At 52.8% G+C, this 20,187-nt stretch overlaps 2 protein-coding genes and 1 long non-coding RNA gene across 6 annotated transcripts in view; 1 reads left to right on the plus strand and 2 right to left on the minus strand.

The window, feature by feature from the left end:
- Mrnip (MRN complex interacting protein) overlaps nt 1–13,785 on the minus strand; it is an 18,213-nt gene extending 4,428 nt beyond the window's left edge. Inside the window, exons 1-3 of the mRNA XM_013065252.3 lie at nt 13,463–13,785; nt 12,395–12,454; nt 2,124–2,212 (exon numbers count right to left, since the gene is read on the minus strand). Coding sequence (XP_012920706.1) covers nt 2,124–2,212; nt 12,395–12,454; nt 13,463–13,528 — 215 coding nt within the window. The 5' untranslated portion in view covers nt 13,529–13,785. The remainder of the gene's footprint in view (nt 1–2,123; nt 2,213–12,394; nt 12,455–13,462) is intronic.
- A 373-nt stretch (nt 13,786–14,158) lies between these two features.
- LOC147823039 (uncharacterized) lies at nt 14,159–19,653 on the plus strand. The gene is made up of 2 exons (XR_015444691.1): nt 14,159–14,338; nt 14,957–19,653. It is a non-coding gene; the product is annotated as an uncharacterized LOC147823039 (long non-coding RNA).
- Nucleotides 14,926–20,187, minus strand: part of Tbc1d9b (TBC1 domain family member 9B) — a 32,919-nt gene continuing 27,657 nt past the window's right edge. For 3 of the 4 annotated variants that reach the window (XM_004836736.4, XM_004836737.4, XM_021242465.2), the window contains 3 exons: nt 17,993–18,055; nt 17,485–17,591; nt 14,926–16,196 (listed from right to left, as the gene is read on the minus strand). In XM_004836736.4, coding sequence (XP_004836793.2) covers nt 15,504–16,196; nt 17,485–17,591; nt 17,993–18,055 — 863 coding nt within the window. In that variant the 3' untranslated portion in view covers nt 14,926–15,503. Of the gene's footprint in view, nt 16,197–17,053; nt 17,322–17,484; nt 17,592–17,992; nt 18,056–20,187 lie in introns of those variants that run through there. The other variant, XM_087194632.1, reaches the window with a different exon arrangement.

A 20,187-nucleotide genomic window follows, 5' to 3' on the forward strand; every position in this document is an offset into this window, starting at 1 on the left:
CTGCCCCCCAAAACCTCAAGTGCTCATGGGTGGGCTTTTTGGAGGTAGCTGGATCTAGGGTGTGTGATGCTGGGGTTAAGGATGCCCCACCCTGGGTGTGGGTGGCACAGCCCCAAAGGTAGGCAGCCTGGAAGAGAGAAAAGGAAAAGGCAGGCTTGGCCCAGGGGCCTCGACCCCACAGGGACCCAGTCCTCTGCTGCTGCTGCCTCCTGCCCACCACGCCATACACGGTTTCTCCTCTGCAACGCCCCTCTCCCACGCCACCTTGCCTTAGACTGAAACCTTTACAACCTGTGAGCTAAGTAAACCTCTCCTCCTTAGCTTTGGGTGTTGAGAAAAGTAACACAGACAGCTGGGAGCCCAGTGTATAACCGGTTAGTTCTAGAGGCCTGGACTTGGCCCACCCCACGGTCTGACGTGTCTCCAGGTAGGCAGTGTCGGAGGACACGCTGCCACCCACTGCAGAACGGCTTGTTTGCTGTTGGGGAAAAAACTCACACTTTTTAGGGTCACAGAAGTCTCTACTGACTGTGGCGTGAGAGCAGAAGAAAAACAAGATATTTGGTTTTCCTATTACCTGCCCATTGAATTTTTAAAAAAATTTTGTGAGACAAGGTGTCACACACTATGTAGTTCAGCCTGGCCTCAAACTCAAAGCGATCCTCCCGCCTCAGCCTCCCAAGTGCTGGGATCACAGGCGTGCGCCACCACACCTGGCTTGAATTTTTAAATCCAATGACTTATTTATAATTTCTCTAAACACTTCATTTCTTCTTCAATTTATACTTGGCTATTTTCAAAGTCCCCCATATTATCTTGCTGAGCACGTTAAACACTAGGTGTTCTGAGTGCTGCCGTCTTTATGGGGCTGACTTTCCTGACTGCTGTGCTGGCTTTTTCCCACGGTGCTGTGCTCCATCGAGTGTCGATTTCTACATCTGAGTAGCAGGGCTGGGGCACAGCTCAGTGGCAGAGTGCCCGCCTGGTGTGCACACGGCCCTGGCTCTGACCTCCAGCACCACACACCATGTATGTATATAACCCGAATATGTGCTCCTTAGAACCTAACCTGAGGTACTGTTTGAGGCTTGGGTGGGAGACTTGCTGCTCCAGAGAGGAGCTACATTTGCCTGTTTCCTGGGACAACTGAGTCTCTGTGAGGCTGCAGACTGCAGAAGGGTGACACACACAGGGGGTCTCCTGTGCTTCCCAGGTCCCGGCCAGCGCCAGGGCCAGCACAGGGCGCTCGGGCTGTGAACAGCAGACCTAGGGCTCACTGTGGGCAGACGCAGGCTTGGCCTGGAGTCTCTGAGCCTGGCACTGAGCAGCTCCGATCACCCCACGCTCAAGTGCATCCTCTTGGGATGCTGGCTTTTACTTCATTTTTCTTTTTTGCTGCACATGTGCCATCTTCAGAACCAGCACGTTTGCCTTCTCTCTTTCATGGTACTGGAAACTGAACCTAGCGGTGCTCTACACTGAGCTATATCCTTACCCCCTTTTATTTTAATTTTGAGACAGGGTCTTATTAAATTGCCCAGGCAGAACTTGAACTTGTGACCTTCCTGCCTCGGCCTCCCTGAGTGCTGCGATTCACTTCACTTTTGACAGTGCCTCAGTGCATTTCAAATACTGTGGCGGCACTTTCTGTGGGAGGATGGTCCAAGGCATTTAATTCTCTGTGCTGTGAAACACAGAAAGCTAAGGATCCCTTCGCTGTATACCTCCACCACCCAGTTAAGACGCAGCATCTGAAACAAATCATATCTTCTGACGTCTTGTTAATGCTTGACGTGTTTTTTAAAAATTATATGGAAAAATGTTTAAGTGCTTTTCAGTTTTGCTTTGGTTGAGTTCTATTATATTTGAATATTATATGGTCGGGTCTGAGGATTTAGCTCAGTGGTTCCGGCGCCTGCTCTGCAAGCTCAAGGTCCTGAGTTCAATCCCCCGTACCAAAAAAAAAAATATATATATATATGGTTATTTTCCCCTTGCATTGTTTTTCTTTGAATAATTTTAATTTGTGTATATGTGTGTGTTTAGTGAATGATAGTAAAGTTATACCTAAAAAAAAAAAAAAAAGCAGGCCAAGACAACACGCCCCCTCCAAACCCTCATACCTGAGTGACAGCTCAGAAACCTGTCCCTGCAGCAGATTTAGTTTTTGAACATGGCGTCTGCAGTCAGCACCAGAGCCCTCACCATAAGCCTGAGAAAGAAAAAAAAAAAGAACCCTAAAATGCGAAAGTCTTGGGAGAATGCGAGAAACAGAGCAGTCTGAGACGTGCCTCAGGGAGAACCGAGCTGGATTCTGCAAGGCCCGAGGACGCCTGGGGCAGCACTGGGGGCCTCAGGCTGCTTGCAGTATTTAGGGTGATTACAAACCAGCAGGCTCTTGAACTGTACTTTCAGTTTACCTGGCTGCCCTCCAGCACCCTAAACTCCACCTATCGAAGACAAACTCAAAAGCCCGACACAAAATGGGTAAGGAACATGAGGAGGTCACTAGAGAAATAACCCAAGTTGCCAGAAATGTATGAATGACGTCTACTCACACTGATGAATGAATACAATACAAAATGAGATACTTTACTGTACTTAGGGTCAGGCTTGAGCTAGTCGTGAAATGGTTGATGAATGTGCTCTACAGTTTGACAAGACACAAAAACCACAGCAAAACAGGCAGCCAATGCAGGTGCTGTCTCCACCTGACAAAAGCCACGTTATCTCAAACTCAGAACAGAGGATGGGATGTTCCCAGCAAAGAGGTAACAGCTACAAAGTACAGCATCTTTTCAATGCCAAGTCACCTGAAAATATCCAGATACCTGCCTTGATCGCTGCATGGACCCCGACCGCAGATATCTGCTCTGCCCCTACACATGACAGACGTGGCAGACCTCCCTGTAAAGCTTCCTGCCTTTTCTCTGTTCGGGGCTGGTGGCCTCTGGCCTGCCGTCAGTCCACCTCTGCTCCATGAATCAAGTCTGTGCCTCTTCTCTTTCACTGGCCTGCCCGGCTGTTTTGTTACCCTCAGCAGTCACTCACTTGTTGCTGAGTATTTACCGAGTTCCTGTTATGTGCCAGGCCCTGGTCTAGAAGAGGACAGTACCGTCCAGCCCCAGCCACTCACCTTCTAGCAAGGGCAGAGAGATGAACCCCCTGGCCCGCCTGAGCACACAGGACAGCCTTGGGCAGAGCCCAGCCCAGGACACAGCATCAGAAAAGCCAGGAGGACACAGGGGTGGGGCGTGGCTGGGTTCGAAGGGACCCCTAGAGTCAGAGATTCTTTACTCCTCCTCTGATAGCACTTTGAAGGGCAGATGTCTAACCATGAGTTTAGGACTAATTGTCCTACCATCCCCTGCTCCCTTGCTAGGAAGAGATTTATTAACAAAATTGGGGGCAATTCTCAAATTCCAGCTAAGGCCCAAACAGATTTTATTTGCTGATACTGCCCCAGGTCTCCCTGACCAAATTAGTCAACAGGTAAATCCTGCTGCATGGTAGAATGGAATACTGGTAGGGCAAATTCAGCTATGCCAGTAATTAATAAGACTAAAAGACCCCAGCCAATTTCCTAATCGAAAGTAGTATCCACTAAGGAAGAGGCTCAAAAAGGCCTCCAGCCTCTCAGAGACAGACTTCTCAACTATGGCCTTTTTTTTTTAAACTATGGCCTTTTAAAAGCTCATCAATTCCCTTGACACACTCCCACTCTCCCTGTAATAAAGCCCTTGGGAGAATACAAGGCTGTCATTCCCATCCCTCTTCTAGTGGCAGATTCATACACAAATCTCTCCCAAATTCAAGGGGACACTAATTCGTTCTCAGTCTTAGTTTTAACGTATTCTTCTACCTCTCCCTACATCCAGACTCCCAGCTTATGCCTCTGAATGGAAAAAATCCCATTTCAAGAGAAAAGCAGCATTGTACGTGGACAGTTCTCCCACAGAGAACTGTCACAGAGGTTTAGACAGTCCTCACCTTTTGGCTCGGGCACCAGAAAATGCCTCGAGGAACATATAATGATATCCCAGCAAGTCAGACATTATCCAATCATAACACTGCACAAACTCTCTACCTTCCAAGAAGAATTTGCACCACCCCCAACCCTCTGATTCCCTCCATGAGGCTCTAAGAAATATTCATACACCTGTGCAACGAGCCATCCAGGGCCAGATCCAGGCTGTCTGTGATCCTGGGCCTCCTGCCACCAAACAGCAGCTCTGTCCCTTCCCGGGAAGGGCAGGCTTCTGTAGGCTCTGCCTGCCTCAGTTTGGACTAATGGCAAAGCCTTCATATGAGACAGTAAAAGGCCCAAGTCTGCACCCCTGAAACGGACAGAAGCGACTGGCAATGCTTTAGGGACATAAAGCAGCCCTTGACTCAGGCTCCAGCACTGGGAATGCCTGTCTTAAGAAAATTCTTCTTCCTCCATATATCACAAAAGGGAGGAACTGCTTTGTGGGTCTTGACCCAAAGACTGTGATCAGAACCCTGCCCAGTAACATACTTTTCAAAGAAGTTAGAAGGAGTGGCAGCTGGATGCTCACCCCGCCTGAGGGCAGTAGCAGCTGCAGCTGTATTAACAGAGGAAACTACAAGGCTAACTTCAGGACGGAGACTGGAAGTTCTGACTCTCATCAGGTCAGGGGCACTCTGGAGACAAAAGGTTACTTGTGGTTAACAGGGGAACTCTCACCAAGTATCAAACTACGTCCTTAAGACACCCTGAGGTTATTATAAAAATTGGCATTACTGGGCTGGGGATTTAGCTCAGTGGTTCTACCGCCTGCCTCGAAAGTGAGAGGTCCTGAGTTTGATCCCTGGCAAGCCCCCCCCCCCCAAAAAAACAAAACAATTTGCACTACTATTAAGCCTGGTTCTTTGATGCCCACAGGCCCCAAGGTTAGCCACTCCCAGGAGCAAGTCATCTCCCAGACCTACGCAAGCAAGCAGATGTCAGAGACCTGCTCCTCTAAGGTCCTCAGGAGGCTGTGCTTCACTGTCGGAGGACATCACAAGCCAGGCTATGCGCTGTCAGCTCACAACAGCCACTGAAGCTACACATCTTCTCCCAGGAACCTCCGATCAGGAGGCAGAGCCAGTAGCTCTTACTCACGCATTGATATTAGGAAAAAGCAGAAGGCTAAACATCTATACAGACTCCAGATATGCCTTTCTGGTGCATATGCAGCAATCTGGAAGGAATGGGCTTACTGACTGACAATCATCTGTAAAGCAGACAGGATATTCTACAGCTCCCAGAGGCAGTCCATCTTCCCAGGCGGGCTGGTCATGCACGGTAAAGGGCACCAGAGAGACTGTCTGAAGTCTCCTTGGGAAATCAAAAGGCTCATAGGGAGGCAAAACGGGTGGCCCCACAGCCCTGAGACAGCAGTCTTATTCCCAATTCCCAAGGAACCATTAAAACCAGTCTAGATCTACCCTCTGGAAGGCAAATGAGCCTTAGGAAAAGGAGGAATTAAAAGGGGCTCTGCTGACATTTAGGGAACAAACTGGTCCTTCCCCAAGGACACAGTGGAAGGCTACAAAAACACTTCACACTTCCTCCCATGTGGGGAGAGATGCTACATTGGAAATGGCCACTCAGGTTTTCACAGGACCAGGACTAATAACAACCACCCAATAGGTCTGCAAAGCGCATCCACTCTGTGCCTACAACAGCCCGGGCAGGCCCAAACTGCCTCCTTTACTAGAGCCTGTGCAGAGGAGAGGACATGCCACCATGTGCAGGATTGAAACGGATGCTGGTCCCTGGCTCCTTCACAGGCTGGGCTGAAGCCTTCCCTACCCTTTCAGAAAAGGCTACTGAGGTAGTCAAGGTGCTTCTTAAAGAAATCACCCCTAGATGTGGACTACTGCAGTCCTTCCAGAGTGACAATGGACCTTCTTTTACCTCCAAACAACTTGGACTGGCAAAGGCTTTAGGAATAAAGGACTACTTCCATCCCAAGTGACGGCCTTGATCTTCTGGAAGGGCAGACAGCCAACCAGACACTAAAGTGAGCTCTGGCAAAACTTTGCCAAGAGATGTCTGAGTCCTGGCTCCGACTGCTGCCACGAGCACTCATGAGGGTTGTAACATGCCCAAAACTGGGCCAAGTTTGGGCCCATTTGAGATGTCCTATGGGAGACCACTTCTGTCCTCTGATATGATTGATAGTAGACCTGAGTCTTCCAGGTCCTTATAGTATTTTATCGGTGTGGGTCAAGTGCCACAAGCTATCCAAATACACGGGAACAGAGTTCTGCCAGCCCCTGGCCCAAGGGGACCACCTAGTGTCCACTCTGGAGACCAAGTGCTTGTGAAATTTGGAAAGAGAGAACACCAGCCTACCAGTTAAAGCCAAAATGGGGGGCCCCTTTTCAGTGATCCTTGCAACATCTGCTGCAGTGAAGGTGGCAGCGATAGATAACTGGATTCGTCTTTCTAGATTAAAGCTAGTCCCACCTAAACTGTCTAAAGAACAAGATCACCCAAAAGGAAAGCTGCTTCTGAAAGCCTCTGGAAGACTTCAAATTTCTCTTCAAAAAGCAAGGCTCCAACGCTGCTGCAGATAAGTGAACAGGATCTTGCTAAGCCTATGGCTTCTAGATTCTTGATTTATCTGACATACCTCTCTAACATACATTCTTCTCTACAGCAAGTGTGTAAGTCTGACCTGCTTCTCACATCTGCACTTTTACTCTTGCTTTTAGCCTTTCTTCTGTTTGGCCCAAGTTCACTCTACCGAGCTACTTTTTCCTTTACTCCTTCACCCCTCACTTTTCAGATGAACCTCTGGCACCGAATTTGGCTTGTCTCATCCATTCTGTCTGAGGTGAGAAGGACCTGGACCACTTTTAGCTGGTGAGCCATTTCTAAAGCAAACGCCCGACAACAAAAAGACTATGGAAAACAGAAAGATTTATGTTTGAGTCCCCTGCCTAGTCTGTGTGTATTGCTGGGGATAGAACCCAGGGCCCTGCACATACAGCCAAGCATTCAATTGTCTGTCACAGGGAAGCGACTCCCAACCTGTGAGTTCATGTCTCTTGATAACCAAAGAATGGATATGAGGACAGGGAGGTTAAGAGGAGGAAAAGTTTGTTGAGAGCTCCTGAGAGAGGAGTCTCGCAAGTGGGTGGCCAGCAAGGCTCTGTCTGGGGGACTCTGTATATGAAAATGACATCTCAGACCACTCTGGGCCAAGAGGAGTCTGATCTATGGAGGTACAAGACAGCTGCTTAGCTATACTGACCCGATAGGGAAGCGAGGCACAGGGCAAGGGCTGCACTCACTTCAGCTTATCTATAACTTGTTTTTTCTTTTGGGTGCTAGAGATTGAACTCAGGACCTTGCACTTGCCAGGGAGGCGCGGCGCCACTGAGCTACATCCCGGGCCCGTTTATCTGTAACTTCTTCTTTTTTTTTTTTTGGTACCAGGGATCAAACTCGGGTCCTCACGCTTATGTAGCAGGCAGCGAAACCACTGAGCTAAATCCCTGGCTATCTGTAACTTCTAACATAGAAAGATCAAAGGCTTTCGGGGCAGGGAGAGGAGTCTGGGTCAGGTCCCCAACCTGTGCATCAGCTGCCTTATCTGCTCACTTGACCAGGTGATGCTGCTTACAGTACGAGCCCAAGCTGCTGTGTCTCCAGAGAGGCTGCAGGCCTGGCTCTCTTCCAACTGTCTCCAGCCACAGTTCTGGCGTCTCCCACCCTGACTCCTTTGAGGACCTGGTACCTCTCTGACTGCCATTAACTTCTATCTAACTTAGCTGTCTATAATACAACCACAGAGCTACATCTCCAGCCCTCCCCACCTTTACTGTGGTTCTGGGGACTGAGCTACGGCCTCAGTCCATTTGTATTTATTTATTTATTTATTCTGGTACCAGAGATCGAACTCGGGACCTTGTGCTTTTGAGGCTGACAGCGGAACCACTGAGCTAAACCCATGGCCCAGTCCATTTTTATTTTGAGATAGGCCTGAGTCGCTGTTGTGGTTTGGATCTAGAATGTCCCCATAGGGCCTCATATGCTCAGACGCAGGGCTTGGGGAAGGCGACAGGACGTGGTGCCACGGCTAGCGTGCTTAGGACTTGGGGCCAGGCTGGAGGGGGGCCTCTGGGGTGTGACCTGGTAGGGTCCTGGGTGTCTCCCTCCCTTCTCTCTGTTTCCTGGAGGCCCATCCACACTGCCAGCTGCCCAGAGTCTGTAACCCTGAGCCAAAATAAACCTCTCCTCCTTCATGCTGTGCGTATTCGGAGGCAGTGACTAAGACAGTGGCCCAGGGGCTCGGGATTTAGCTCAGTGGTTTTTCCACCTGCCTTGCAACCTGAGTTTGATTCCTGGTACCAAAAAAGGAAAAAAAACCACCAAAAAACGACAGTGGCCCAGGCAGGATGCCAGAGGCTCAGACTACAGGCCTCAGCCACTGCACTGGCTTCCAACCCACTTTTAATACCTTTAACGGCACTTTTTCCTGCTCCTTGAACAAGCAACCCTAATTCTCAGTTTGCAATGGACCCCCCAAAACTTGGATTGCTGGCACTATCTGCAGGCTGTGGATCTTGCTCTAACCTGGCCCAGTGTGCACTTCAGACCCCTCGGGGCACGCTGGTGGAAGAACCAGGGCGTCAGCTGCTGCTGCACACACTCCAGCGAGGAGCAGAGGAGCAGCCAGTGGGCCACCTGGGAAGATTCGAAGCTTAGGGATCTCCCCTGAGGGCAGAGCTGATGACACTTGCTGACAGACTGGATAAAGACTGAAAACTGAGGAGTGCAGGTGACTTCCAGGTCTTTAGACCAAACCAGGAAGTGGGAAGAGTGGCTTTGAGGGCACAGTCGGGGCTTCCGCTTTGGAGATCCCACTGCGCCACCCAGTGCGGGGCAGGGCACTAGCACTTGCGCAGGCCTCGGCTCCCAGGGACTCTTTGTCTTTTACAGGTTTCCTTTTTAACAAATTTTAATTGCCAGGCGCGGTGGCGCATGCCTGTAATCCCACCACTTGGGAGGCTGAGGCAGGATGAGTCGAGTTTGAGGTCTGCCTGAACTACACAAGGGCACCCTGTCTCAAAAAAAAAAAAAAAAAAAAGCCCAAAACTTTTTATTTGAAATAATTATAGACTTCCAGGAAGTTGTAAAAACAGCAGCGACCCTTGTGGCTTCCCAGTGCCTCCCGCAGGCGCCTGGCTGCAGGGTGCTGGGCCCAACTGCCACGGCCCCGCTGAGCCTCAGGGCTGCCCAAGAGCTGTGTGGTCACTTCTTTTCGTGCACACTAGGTGAGTGCTCTACCACTGACCTGCACCCCTTGTGGGATGGTCTTATCAGACCACCGTGGGAACCTGGCGTGCGGGAGGGAGGTTGAACAAGCTCAGACCTTCAGAAGTTGGCTAGCTCGGGGAGCCAGCAAAGAGGACTGAGGAAACAGGAAGATCGGTGGAAACCAGGAGCAGACATGACGGCTTGTGTCTAGATGTCTCCCAAAGCCTCATGTGGTCACAGGGGCTGGATCTAGGGTGTGTGATGCTGGGATCAAGGATGTGTGATCACTAGATTAGCCCACTGACTGGTCTGGCACGGTTCTAGGTAGGATTAAGGCTGCCCCACGCTGGCTGTGAGTGCCACCCGCCCTAAGGGTGGCCGCCCTAGCCTGCTGCTGCTGTCTTCCGCCTGCCGTGAACTACTCTGGGACGCTCCTCTGCCAGGTCACTCTGCCACCCTGCCTTGGAGCCAGACAACGCTGAACTGAAACCTCCACAAACTTCAAGCTAAATAAACCTCTCTTCCTTTCACTCTGGGTGTTGGGTATTTTGTCTCAGCAACGAGAAAAGTAACCAAGACAGCAGAGGCCCTGAAAGTGTAAGCAAAGAAAACGATTCAAGGAGGCCAAAGTGACGATCTGTGACAAACACTGACAGGAAGTCAAGTCATCTGAGGGCTGAGAACTAACGGCTCTGGTTGGCAACAGAGGTCGCAGCGAACCTGCCCAGGGCAGACTAGACGGGGGACTGTGGTCCTGGCTGGAGTGTATTCAAATGTGGGCCAGGAGAGGGCCAGGAGAGGAAGGCCATAGTCGGAAAGCTGCTGACCCGTGTCTGGTGCAGCCAGTAGGGAGTGTCCTCCTCCTCTCTGAACGTGGGCACAAAACAAGACTCCATTCTCCAGTTGGCCGCAGGTTAGGCACAGCCACGGCACTGGTCTCTTTCCTCTTCCAGGCTGGGTCCCAGCAGCCTCCTCGCAGCTCCCCCAGGCTTATGCCCCCTGAAGTGGCTACACGAAGCGGCAGACAAGCCTCAGGGAATCAAAGAACTTCAAGGCGACAGCAGCCTGGGTCCCCGCATGACCACATCAAGTCTAGTGCCCTCCCCATCTCAGTGTCCTCCCAGGACTGTTACAAGGGCAAGAGAAACAACCCCATTGTGTTAAGGAACGTCACTCTGCCTTGTGCACTACTCCACGCTAGCCAGCTGTGGGCCATACGCCACCACACAAGGAAGCCTGAAGGCAAAGCCTTCCCAAGGAGAATTTAGAAACACACGCTGACAGCTCAGAGCAGTGGCGCGCACTATGTGGAGTGTCTGCCCAGCTGAGGAAGCGCCCTGTCCTCTGGGACCCGACTGCAGTCGCCTTGATAGGGAAAAGTTTTAGATAACTTAGGACACTGAATACTAAGGTAGTTGTAGAAGCAAAATAAGTAATGTGTTCCTTTAAGATTTGCTTTTCCCGTAATTTTTTTAAGGTGATGGTAATCTGACCGTTTAACCAGTAACTTCATTAACCTAACAAAATTGCAATGGCTGGGGGAATTTACAATGTATATGGCCAATCTTGTGTCGGTGACTTGTAAATAGGAGCTGGAATTGTATTTACACATCAAAGACCACTAGGGATGAGAGAATGACTAAAAAGGATATAAAAAGAAAACGCTGAACAAAGGGGCATGGGGATACTAACCAGACAGGTTTCTGGCGGTCCCGCCCGCTTTCAATGTTATTTTACCCGAATTCTGTGTCTCCGTGTATTTCTTTCCAAGATTTCTGGAAAGAAATGTCTTTCTATGCCAGAGACACACATTAGTTATCCTGTGCCAGTCATCAGACAGCTTCTCCCAGGGCCTAACTGGGACTCAGCTATTCCAGGTCCTGTAGGAGGTTTGTGACGCTGGGCAGCATGTTACAGTGAACTGTCTAGAAGAAACAGGAAGGGGAGGAGAAAAGGGAAGGAAAAGGGAGGGAGAGTCTGGGGCAGAGGTAGGGAAGGGGGAAATGATCGTGTCTGGCTTCCTGGCAGTTTGTCAGTTCTTCCAGTTGATTCCTCAGGGCCTCAGGGGTGAACTTCTTCTCTGGGCTCCCTGAGATATCCGGCACACTGGGTTTTACTTCAGCGAAGCCATTCTCAAGTATTTCTGTCATTTGCAACTGAAAGAGCCTTGGTGGGATGATGTCCTCTAAAGCCTCAATTTCACTCCTGAGACTTCAGGAAATAGCGAACAGTTGGTCAAGCAAACAAGGGGGTATTGTAAAGGGCTTGACTGACCGCTGTAAGTCAGTGTAAGGCAAGTCCTGCCACATCGGTGTGGGAATGTCACTTGTCAGCAGCCACACAGAGCACTTACTACCTAGGGCACTGTGCTGGGCCTGGAGGTAACAAAACAGGAGTCTCTGCTTGCAGCACTGATGCAGACACACAATTTCCAATCAGAAGGAAGAGGGCCCCAGCCATGAGCACAGGGCTCTAAGACAGAGAGGATCTGGACTGCTTCAAGCTCAGAAGGGAAGCCACTCTGGCCATGGGAAGAGAAGGGAAAGAGCTAAAGCAGAAGAGGTGGCATCAGGGTCAGCAAAGGACGAGGCTCTTGTGGCACCAGAGCTTAGGTCAGCGCGCATGGACTTGAAAGATGTGCTTGCGAGCACAGGAAGAAAGGGAACTAAGTAAGGGCAGTCACAGCGTGTGCGTGTGTGTGCATGCGTGTGTGTGCAGCAGTCCAAGGCCATATGCTCCTTGCCGCCTCTGCTTCCTGAGCCGGCCCTGGCACTCCCCACTGCCTCCACCCACAGCTCTCACCCCATGAAGTCCGATTCCCTTGCCATCTTCTTCCAGGCCCTTCCCTTCCCTCTGTGGTGCGGTCTAGTTCTGAATTGTGTGCCTGCGCATGTGCATGTGCACACAGGTGTTAGCACTCTTCCCTTCCACATAAGTACACCTGTGAGCACAAAGCTAACGCTGGTATCCTACTGCCACACAGCAGGCCCTCAAGAAGTACTCGCTGAAGACCAAGTGAACGGAAGCCCCTCTCCAGGCTCCGCTCCTGAAGGAACAGGAAGCTCATGGTGTGGTGAGCATCCCTGCTGTGGAATGCTGGGACCCACGACTCACCCGTAAGAATGACTGCTTCTCACCACAAGCCTTACAGGTCCACTTGAGACTCTTTTTCACCTGCCACAAAATTTTAGAAATACAGTTCAGACAGTGATACAAAATAAGGTGGAACTGGCTCAGAAATGATCTAGCTAAGCTTCCAGCCCTAAAGGGGGCTTTTACATTTTTAATTGTGGTTCTGAAGATTAAACCCAGGACATTCACATTGAGGTACCTATCCAGTCCTTTTGCATTTTATATTTTGTATTTTGATGTCATATTTTGAGCTCCTTCAAACTCTCAGCACTAAATGTATGCTTACAGATGCATACTCAACATCTTACTGACTTTAACAAATCTTTAAATTAGTTTGATGCTATTCTTTCTTAGGGAATAGCAAATAAGTAGGGGTGGGAACTATCAGAAGTGGTCAGATACACTGGCAGTGTCGGAAAAGTGACATCAAGTAGCATAAAATTTAGAAAAGATTAGGTTAGTGACATCCTGTATCTCGAATGTTCCAAGTCAAGGAAGCTAACAGGTCTTAGCGATATCGAGTATCCCAGACTACACTGGGCCTTGGAGTTCAATTCCCCTCACTGAAAAAAGACAAAACAAAATGCATGTTGTTTAAAATGCTCTAGGCGGAGGTGCGTGCGCTGGGGCAGCGGGCGCGAGTCCCAGGCGGAAGCAGAGGCACCGAGAGGCGGCAGAGGGCGCCCGGGGCAGAGGAGGGACGTTTCCATGGCACCTCCATGGCGTTCCTTCTCCAGGGTTAGTTTTGGAAACTGTCCTCTCCCTTACAATGGAACTGAGAATGAGGCTTTCTGAGGACTAGGTTCTGCCTAAAGGATGCCATCCTCAACCTGCGTTCCGTTCTCCAACTCCCCGAGAGCTCCCGAGAGGCCGCCGGGGCAGGAACCGTTACCTCCGGTTTCGACAACAGCCAGGCAAAAACTGGAAACAAAAAGCTCAGAACCACGTTATGGGTAAGCACCAGGACTAGACCCGGGCCTCGGAAATGTCACGGACACTACTTGGGCCCCACTTCCACGCGGGAGGGGCGGGGGCCGGCGCCTAACCCACCTGGTGCGCCTGGAAGAGGCGGCAGCTGCAGCACCGAAGGACCCGGGACTGATGAGGCGGCGCCATGCTCGCCTCCGTCGCCTTCTGACGTGCTCGCGGGCTTCACACGCCTGTCCTGGCTCTGGCCGCTGCGCAAACCCAGGCTCCTCTCGGCACGGGTCCGCCTCGCTTGCACGCGCACCGCGCTCCGTCCAGCTTCTTAACCCCTCCCCGGCCCCGGCCCACCGCGCGCTCGGGACCCTCTAGGCGCAGACGCCGCCTCGCAGGCTCGGTACGGCGCCCTCTCCGGGCTAGCTCCTCGCGCCCCGCCCCTCTGCGCGCGCTCCCCTCTCGCAGTTTGCGTGTCTCGGCCGTCACTTCCGCACGGCTCCCGCCCTCGCGCAGCCGCAAGGTTCAGCTTTACTGTGTCGGTCCGCTGATCGCGGAGGAAGGGGGACCGCGCTTGCGGCTTCGGTTCACCCCGTCGGTCCCTATGGCTGTGACTTGCGGGACATCTGGACACAATGGGGGGGCAGTGTTTGAGCCACAGCGAGAAGGACGAGAAAACCAATAATCCCAGGAAACCAGAGGCAGCTCAAAAGCCCCGTGCTTCCGGGAGAGGGAGGCCAAGATGGGAGTCAGCTGGGAAGGACCCGAGCCTATCCCTCGCCCCTAGGAGGAGGAGCGGTCCCGCTTTTCTGAGACCTGAGCACCAAATTGTCCTTTAAGGAAAAACACCTGATCCTGACAAGGATGCCTGCAGGGTACCTTGCTTACAGGGTGGTGGTAGAGGACTAAAACAGTAAAAATTACTGCAAACAGTCTGGCCATTACTACTGTCCTAAGAAAACCCAAGTCAACAAGACGTTATGGTAGCGGTCGCTTCAGTGTTAACAGGTAAACGGAAATTTCTTAGGAAAGGCTGCTTTCTAGGGTTGGGCACAGTGAGTGGCCTGTTGCCTGCTGTCCCACCTTCTCCCAAGGCTGAGCCTGGCCAATATGGTGAGATCTTGGTTCCAGACAAAAAGTATTTCCTTGTAAAATCCCGTTTTCGCAAGAACCCTAAGTCAGCTGAGCAAGCACTGTCCCCTCCTAGTCCTCAGTCTCGAAGATCGTCACCTGTTGTGCCCCCCACCCAAGGTGACGGACCTCTCATTGCCTTGGCCTGTTACCAGCAAGAATCCCGCTTATCCCTGTTTCCTCTTAGTAATTTTCCATCCACTGACCCGCCTGCTTTTTTCTTCAGTATTTTGGATCGAACCCAGCCCTGTTTTAAATTTTGAGACAGTCTTGTTAAGTTGCCCAGGCTGGCTCCAACCTTGTGACTCTCCTGCTTCCGTTTCCAAGTAGCTAGCTGGATTACAGGCAGTCCTACCACACTAGCTAATCGCCCGAGGGAAACCAAGTGTCCTGGGATGTTCTGGGCCCCACAACTGGCCTGGGGAGCAGCCAGAGGCCTAAGCATGGGACAAGGACCACATCAGGGCTCTGCAGTGTGGTTTTTATTTCTTGCAGGGATCCATTAAGGCATTGAGCACAGTGTGATGTTCAGCCCACTGAAATGAGTACGAGGAGACAGACCAGGACTGAGGGATGTGCCTTCCAAATTGATGGAGGGGAGGAGCCAAATCACACGTAGAGTAGCGCCAGGGTGTGTGCCCGCCCCAGGCAGAGGGGGCTCAGGCTGAAGGGCTCCTGAGAGCACCTAAGTTCCACCACTTTGGAGCCCGACGAGCACAACCCCTGCCTGGGGCACACAGCTGTGTGGAGATCGCCCCGTCGCTGGTGGGACCCAGTGTGGCCTTGGCCCGGCATGAGGTGCAGAGGTGAGAGGCAAGCGGGGCAGATGGGACAGCCCCTAACTCTGTGGCAGTACCGGGCTCGAGGCGGGTTCCCACTGGGCGCAAGGGAGGACGGTGCAGCCAGCCTCTTCGGGGGCCCCTGAGACGCAAGCCGGGGAGCCCTTCTAACCCTAAGCTGGCTCTGCGTTGCCAGCGCTGCCTCTGGGGAGGATGGGAGAAAAGCTGAAGGGCCGAAGGAAAGGAGAGGTGTGGGCTGGAGCCTAGCCCGAAGCCCCTGACTGCTCCTGCTCGCTGGAGGTGCTGAGCTGCCTCTCCACCACCTTCTGGTCTTTGATCTTGGTGCTGATGCCCACCGTCTTCTCAAAGAAGTTCACCAGCACAGACTCCGTCAGGATGGAGGCCAGGATCTGCTCGAAGGAGATGCACCAGTCCGCGTCCACGGTGCCCCGGGCACGCGAGGAGGCCGAGGGGCCGTGGGCCTCGCCGCCCACCAGTACCGTGTCATCCGTGAGGTCCTCACACTGCAGGGAGCCCGTGCTGACCACCGAGTAGGAGGACATGGACATGCTGTCTTTGGTGTCGTCGTCAGAGCCCCGGCCCCCGCCGCTGCCCACCTCGGCCGCTGCCCGGCTCTCCTGGGCTGCCTTCCCCTCGTGGGTGTCTCCGCCGGCACTGGCCCGCCAGTCCTCTGCAGCTGGGGGCTGAAACGCCCTTGTTGGGTCCTGAGGGGGCCCAGGTGTCCGTGGCTCGTCCTCCTCAGCGGCACTGCTGTGGTCCCCGGCATGGGCACCCCCCCTGGGCTTGCGGCCCGACTGGGCCGAAAGCTTCTTCCCCACCTCGCCGATGCGCAGCAGCAGGCTGGCCACTGTGGCAATGGCGTGATACAGGCCCTGCTCCAGGGGGTCCTCACTGAACATGCTGTACAGGGTCTTGCACAGCTCAATGAACTGCTCCTTCGGGAGGAAAGCAGAGGACAGGGCGACGGACGGGGGTCAGAGCGCTCTGTTAGCTGTTGAGGACGCGGGCTGCTCTGACTGCTGGGACGCTGTCTCCCCAAACCTGCGCTTTATCATTGCGTTTCACAGGCTACAGTGATGAGGCTCAGAGAGGGACAGTGACGTGACCACAGCCACACAGCTCTTAAAAAGCCTTTTTTGTGAAGACAGGGTCTTACTGTGTGGCCCAGGCTGGCCTCAAACGTGCAGTGATCCTCCTGCCTCAGCCTCCCGAGTGCTGGGATTATAGGCGTGTGCCACACTTGCTTTAAAAAGCCTTTTTTTTTTGGTACCGGGGATCAAACTCGGGTCCTTAGGCTTGCGAGGCAGGCGGCAGAACCACTGAGCTACATCCCTGGCCCCCAAAAGCCTTTCTTGATAGCCCCGCTTATAATCTCAGCAATTTGGAAGGCTGAGGCAGGAGGGTTCCATGTTTGAGGTTTGACAACATAGACCCTGTCTCAAGATAAAATATGGGCTGTGGGTGCAGCTCAGGCAAAGGCGCTGGGTCCCAGCCCAGATGAGAGACCCATTTCTATCAGCATCCTCTATTTGTGGTGCTGGGCATGGAACCCCGGGCCTGGTGGACGCCAGGCTAGCGCTCTGCCAAGGAGCTACACTCTGCCATCAGGACCTCCTAAGCCCGCCATCACAAGGCCGGCCTTCCGCAGCATGCTTCAGTCGCACTCCGCTCTTCGGCCTCTGTCCTTTGGTGAGGCTGTGGGGTGATGCCAGGCGGCTCTCACACCCGGACCAGCCGGGGATGGGGCTCTGGTCCTGGCCTGAGTGGGGTGAAGCTGTGTTCCCGAGGCCCCAGACACAGGCTGTGGGAGACGCTCAGACGCAAGTGCCCTCTGCACCACAGGGGTGGGTCCGGCGAGGGCTGACTCCCTGGCTAAGACCTTGGCTCCTGACCTCAGCCGTGGGAAGGGGGGCACACTCCTTCCCGAGGAGGACAGCCAGGCAGGGTGGGGAGGGAGCTGGTGCCAGGCCAATGCCTTGCTGTCAGAGGTGGGGTCTGGTCTCTGCTCGAGGTGGGTGCTCTCCAGCCTCTGCCAGTTGCCACATGGAAACGCCACTGGCCTGGAGCAGGGCGGAGTGAGGAGCCTCGCTTCTGGAACCCTCACTATCTGCCATCCAGGGCAAGAACTCCCACCCGAGGCAGACTGCCGCAGCGAGGTGGCATCAGGCCCCAGTCTTGGCCAGAATTCCCTGGGATCGAATGCTGCAGGCTGACTGAGCCTACCTGGTTCATCTTGGGAAGATCCTTAATTGTCTCCTTCGGAGCCTCCTTCTCCTTGGCCCACACGCGAAGGTAGTGTCGGTAGTCTGGAGGGCTGGTCCCCTTCTCCTCTGTGAGTTGGGAGAAAGAGATGAAGTACCATCTGCCGAGTGAGAGCAGGAGGGCTGCAGGGCGCTCACAGGGAGTGGTGGGCTCGGTGTTCTCGAGTGACCTAGGTCCTGTTACAAAACACCGGCCTCTGGGGCCTTGTGATGAAGACAGCCCGGAGCCCTGGGTCTCCCCGAACCCGCTGCAGTGGGTTGGACCTGAGGTGGGTTAAGGACCCAACCCTGCCATCTCCCTAAGGTGGGCAGAGAGAGGCAGGCACGAGGCAGGGAGAGCCAGCTGGGTACCTGGAGGCCTCCGCCATTGAGGGGCACATGTATGTGATCTGCCCAGCGGGGCCCTCCTGCGGTGACTGGGGAGGGACGAGCACACAGCTCTGGGGTTAGCAGTGGAGAACAGTCTGTACCTCTTTTCTTCCCTCGAGCATCCTCATTTCCATTTCCTTCTCGCTCTTCCTGTGGTAGTGCTTCTGGACAACCGAAAAAATAAAATGAACGTGGAGGAAATTCTTCTGGCTATAAACCACTCAAGAGGCCCAGTCTGCCCCACCACAGCCTGGCTGTTCTGTCGCCTGGTGACATGTTTAAAAAGCCAACTGCTGTAGCTCTGTTGTGGGGTGGAGGCTTAGCATACTCACGGCCCTGGGTTCGATCCCCAACATAGCGAATACTCACTTCTGTTTTTCAAAAGAGTGTAAGTCTACACTTTTTTTTCAAGCAAATGATATGCACCATAGGCAACAAGTCTGACAACTATTCGGTTCTACAGCTTCTGCTGAAAATGGGTCACACCTCGGGGACGGAGTGAGTGGGCATCAGTTCTGCCTGTGACTGCCACACGGGCCGGTGAGGACTTCCGTGTACCAGGACCGTGGGCGCAGCCTGGCACTGTGCAGTGCTGCATCTGCTGAGCTGGACACTTGTCTCCTCTGTGAGGAAGGCAGTGGCCGACAGGCCCTGTCCTCTCCCTGAGGGGTGCAGGCCCTGCTGCCCGGGGGCTGGGTGGGGCTGAGGACAGGTTGGCCACAGGATGTGCAGGGTAAGTGGAAAGCACCTGCGGTTTGCCCAGACCCTGGCAGGACGGAAGGTGCATGAGGCTCTTCAGTGCGTGCCAGCAGAATCAAGGTCATGCTCCAATCCAAGTGTTCAATGCTGTCAGCAGGACTACAACAGATACCTGGACTCTGCCTGTCTCCTCCTACCCCTGTATACCTGTGTGATAGTGGGGACTGAACCCAAGACCTTCACTCAGCTCTTTGCTGAGACAGGGTCTAAGTTGCTAAACTGCCCAGGCTGGACTTGAACTTGTAACTTCAGCCATTTTTTTTTGGGGCATGGTCTCATATAGTATAGGCTGGCCTGGAACTGTAACTCCCCTGCCTTATCCTCCCAAGTGTTGGGATTCCAGGTGTACACTGCCACACCTGGCAGGATACATTATTTTTTCATTCTCCCTTCTGGGTCAGCTCTTTGGCATGTATCACCCTCCATATGAAGCTACAGGGCAGCAATGGGTCAGTTTTGTTTTCTTTTGTTCTGCGGTGCTGGGGATTGAACTGAGGGGCTGTGCTCACTGGGCCAGTGCTCTGCTGCAGAGCTGCACCCTCAGCCCCTCTGGCTGTCCAAGCGTATCACACACGACCAGCTTGGCTGCCCAACCCAGGGCCTAGAGAGCCTCCTTTACACTGCATCAGATGCTCCCATGGGCTTTCAGTGTAGCACAGGGTGAGTTCTAACAGGCACTCAACATACATATTTTTCTGTAATGAAAAAATATGGTGGAACATGAAAGTTTTCTGAGGAGAGCATCAACCATTCCCTCTGGCCTCCACTCGCCCTGCTGCTTCTCTTCCCTACGGCTGCAGTGACAGCAGGTGGCTGCTGTGTCTCCGCTGTGAACAGACACTCTGCATGTGCCTGGAGGAATGAACCCGTGTGGTGTGTCTGCATTTGCTGACAAGCCCACTGTGGGAGACCAGCTTGAACTTACTGAGCAGGCTTTAAGATACTATTGAATTGGCTTATAATTTGGCTACTGATTAAAATTATGAGTCATTCCACGCCCTAAGTGTGACTTGCTAAGTGAGCCTTCAGCTGGTGCACAGAGACAGACTTCCCTGTGCCTACGGTCCAGTTGAGGTTGCAGTGATCGATGAGGTTGTGACGTCTCTAACAGCAAGAAAACACTGCAGCTGAGGAATTTCGACTGTGCAGCCATTCTCCAACATCAAACGTTAGCTAAGATAACGCAGGTGGCTTGTTAGCTACGACCTGCAAGATGGCACAGGTGGCTGGTTAACTGTGACCTGGCCTTCACCAGAAAGTGTCGTCCCTCCCTTTTACAGTCTGGCTCATTAGTGCCTTAGTCCCGCTAAATACATCTGCCTTCATGCCACCAGCTACGATGTGTAACCATAAATCCTGACTGATCCAGAGATCGTGGTTTAGCCAGGAGAGAGCCAAGATCAGGAGGTCTCAGGAGAGCTAAGATTGATTCCTGGCCCCCCAAGTGGCAAACCACTGTTTGCCCTTCATTCTTTATTCCTTGTTCTATGTATTATTCTCTCATCACCTGCTGTACCCTCAATTAGGCGACCAGGCA

The sequence above is a fragment of the Heterocephalus glaber genome, unplaced genomic scaffold (assembly GCF_053883595.1).
Source record: "Heterocephalus glaber isolate CG9 unplaced genomic scaffold, H.glaber_assembly_v1.0 deba00001606, whole genome shotgun sequence".
In the NCBI taxonomy this organism is placed as follows: Eukaryota; Metazoa; Chordata; class Mammalia; order Rodentia; family Bathyergidae; genus Heterocephalus; species Heterocephalus glaber.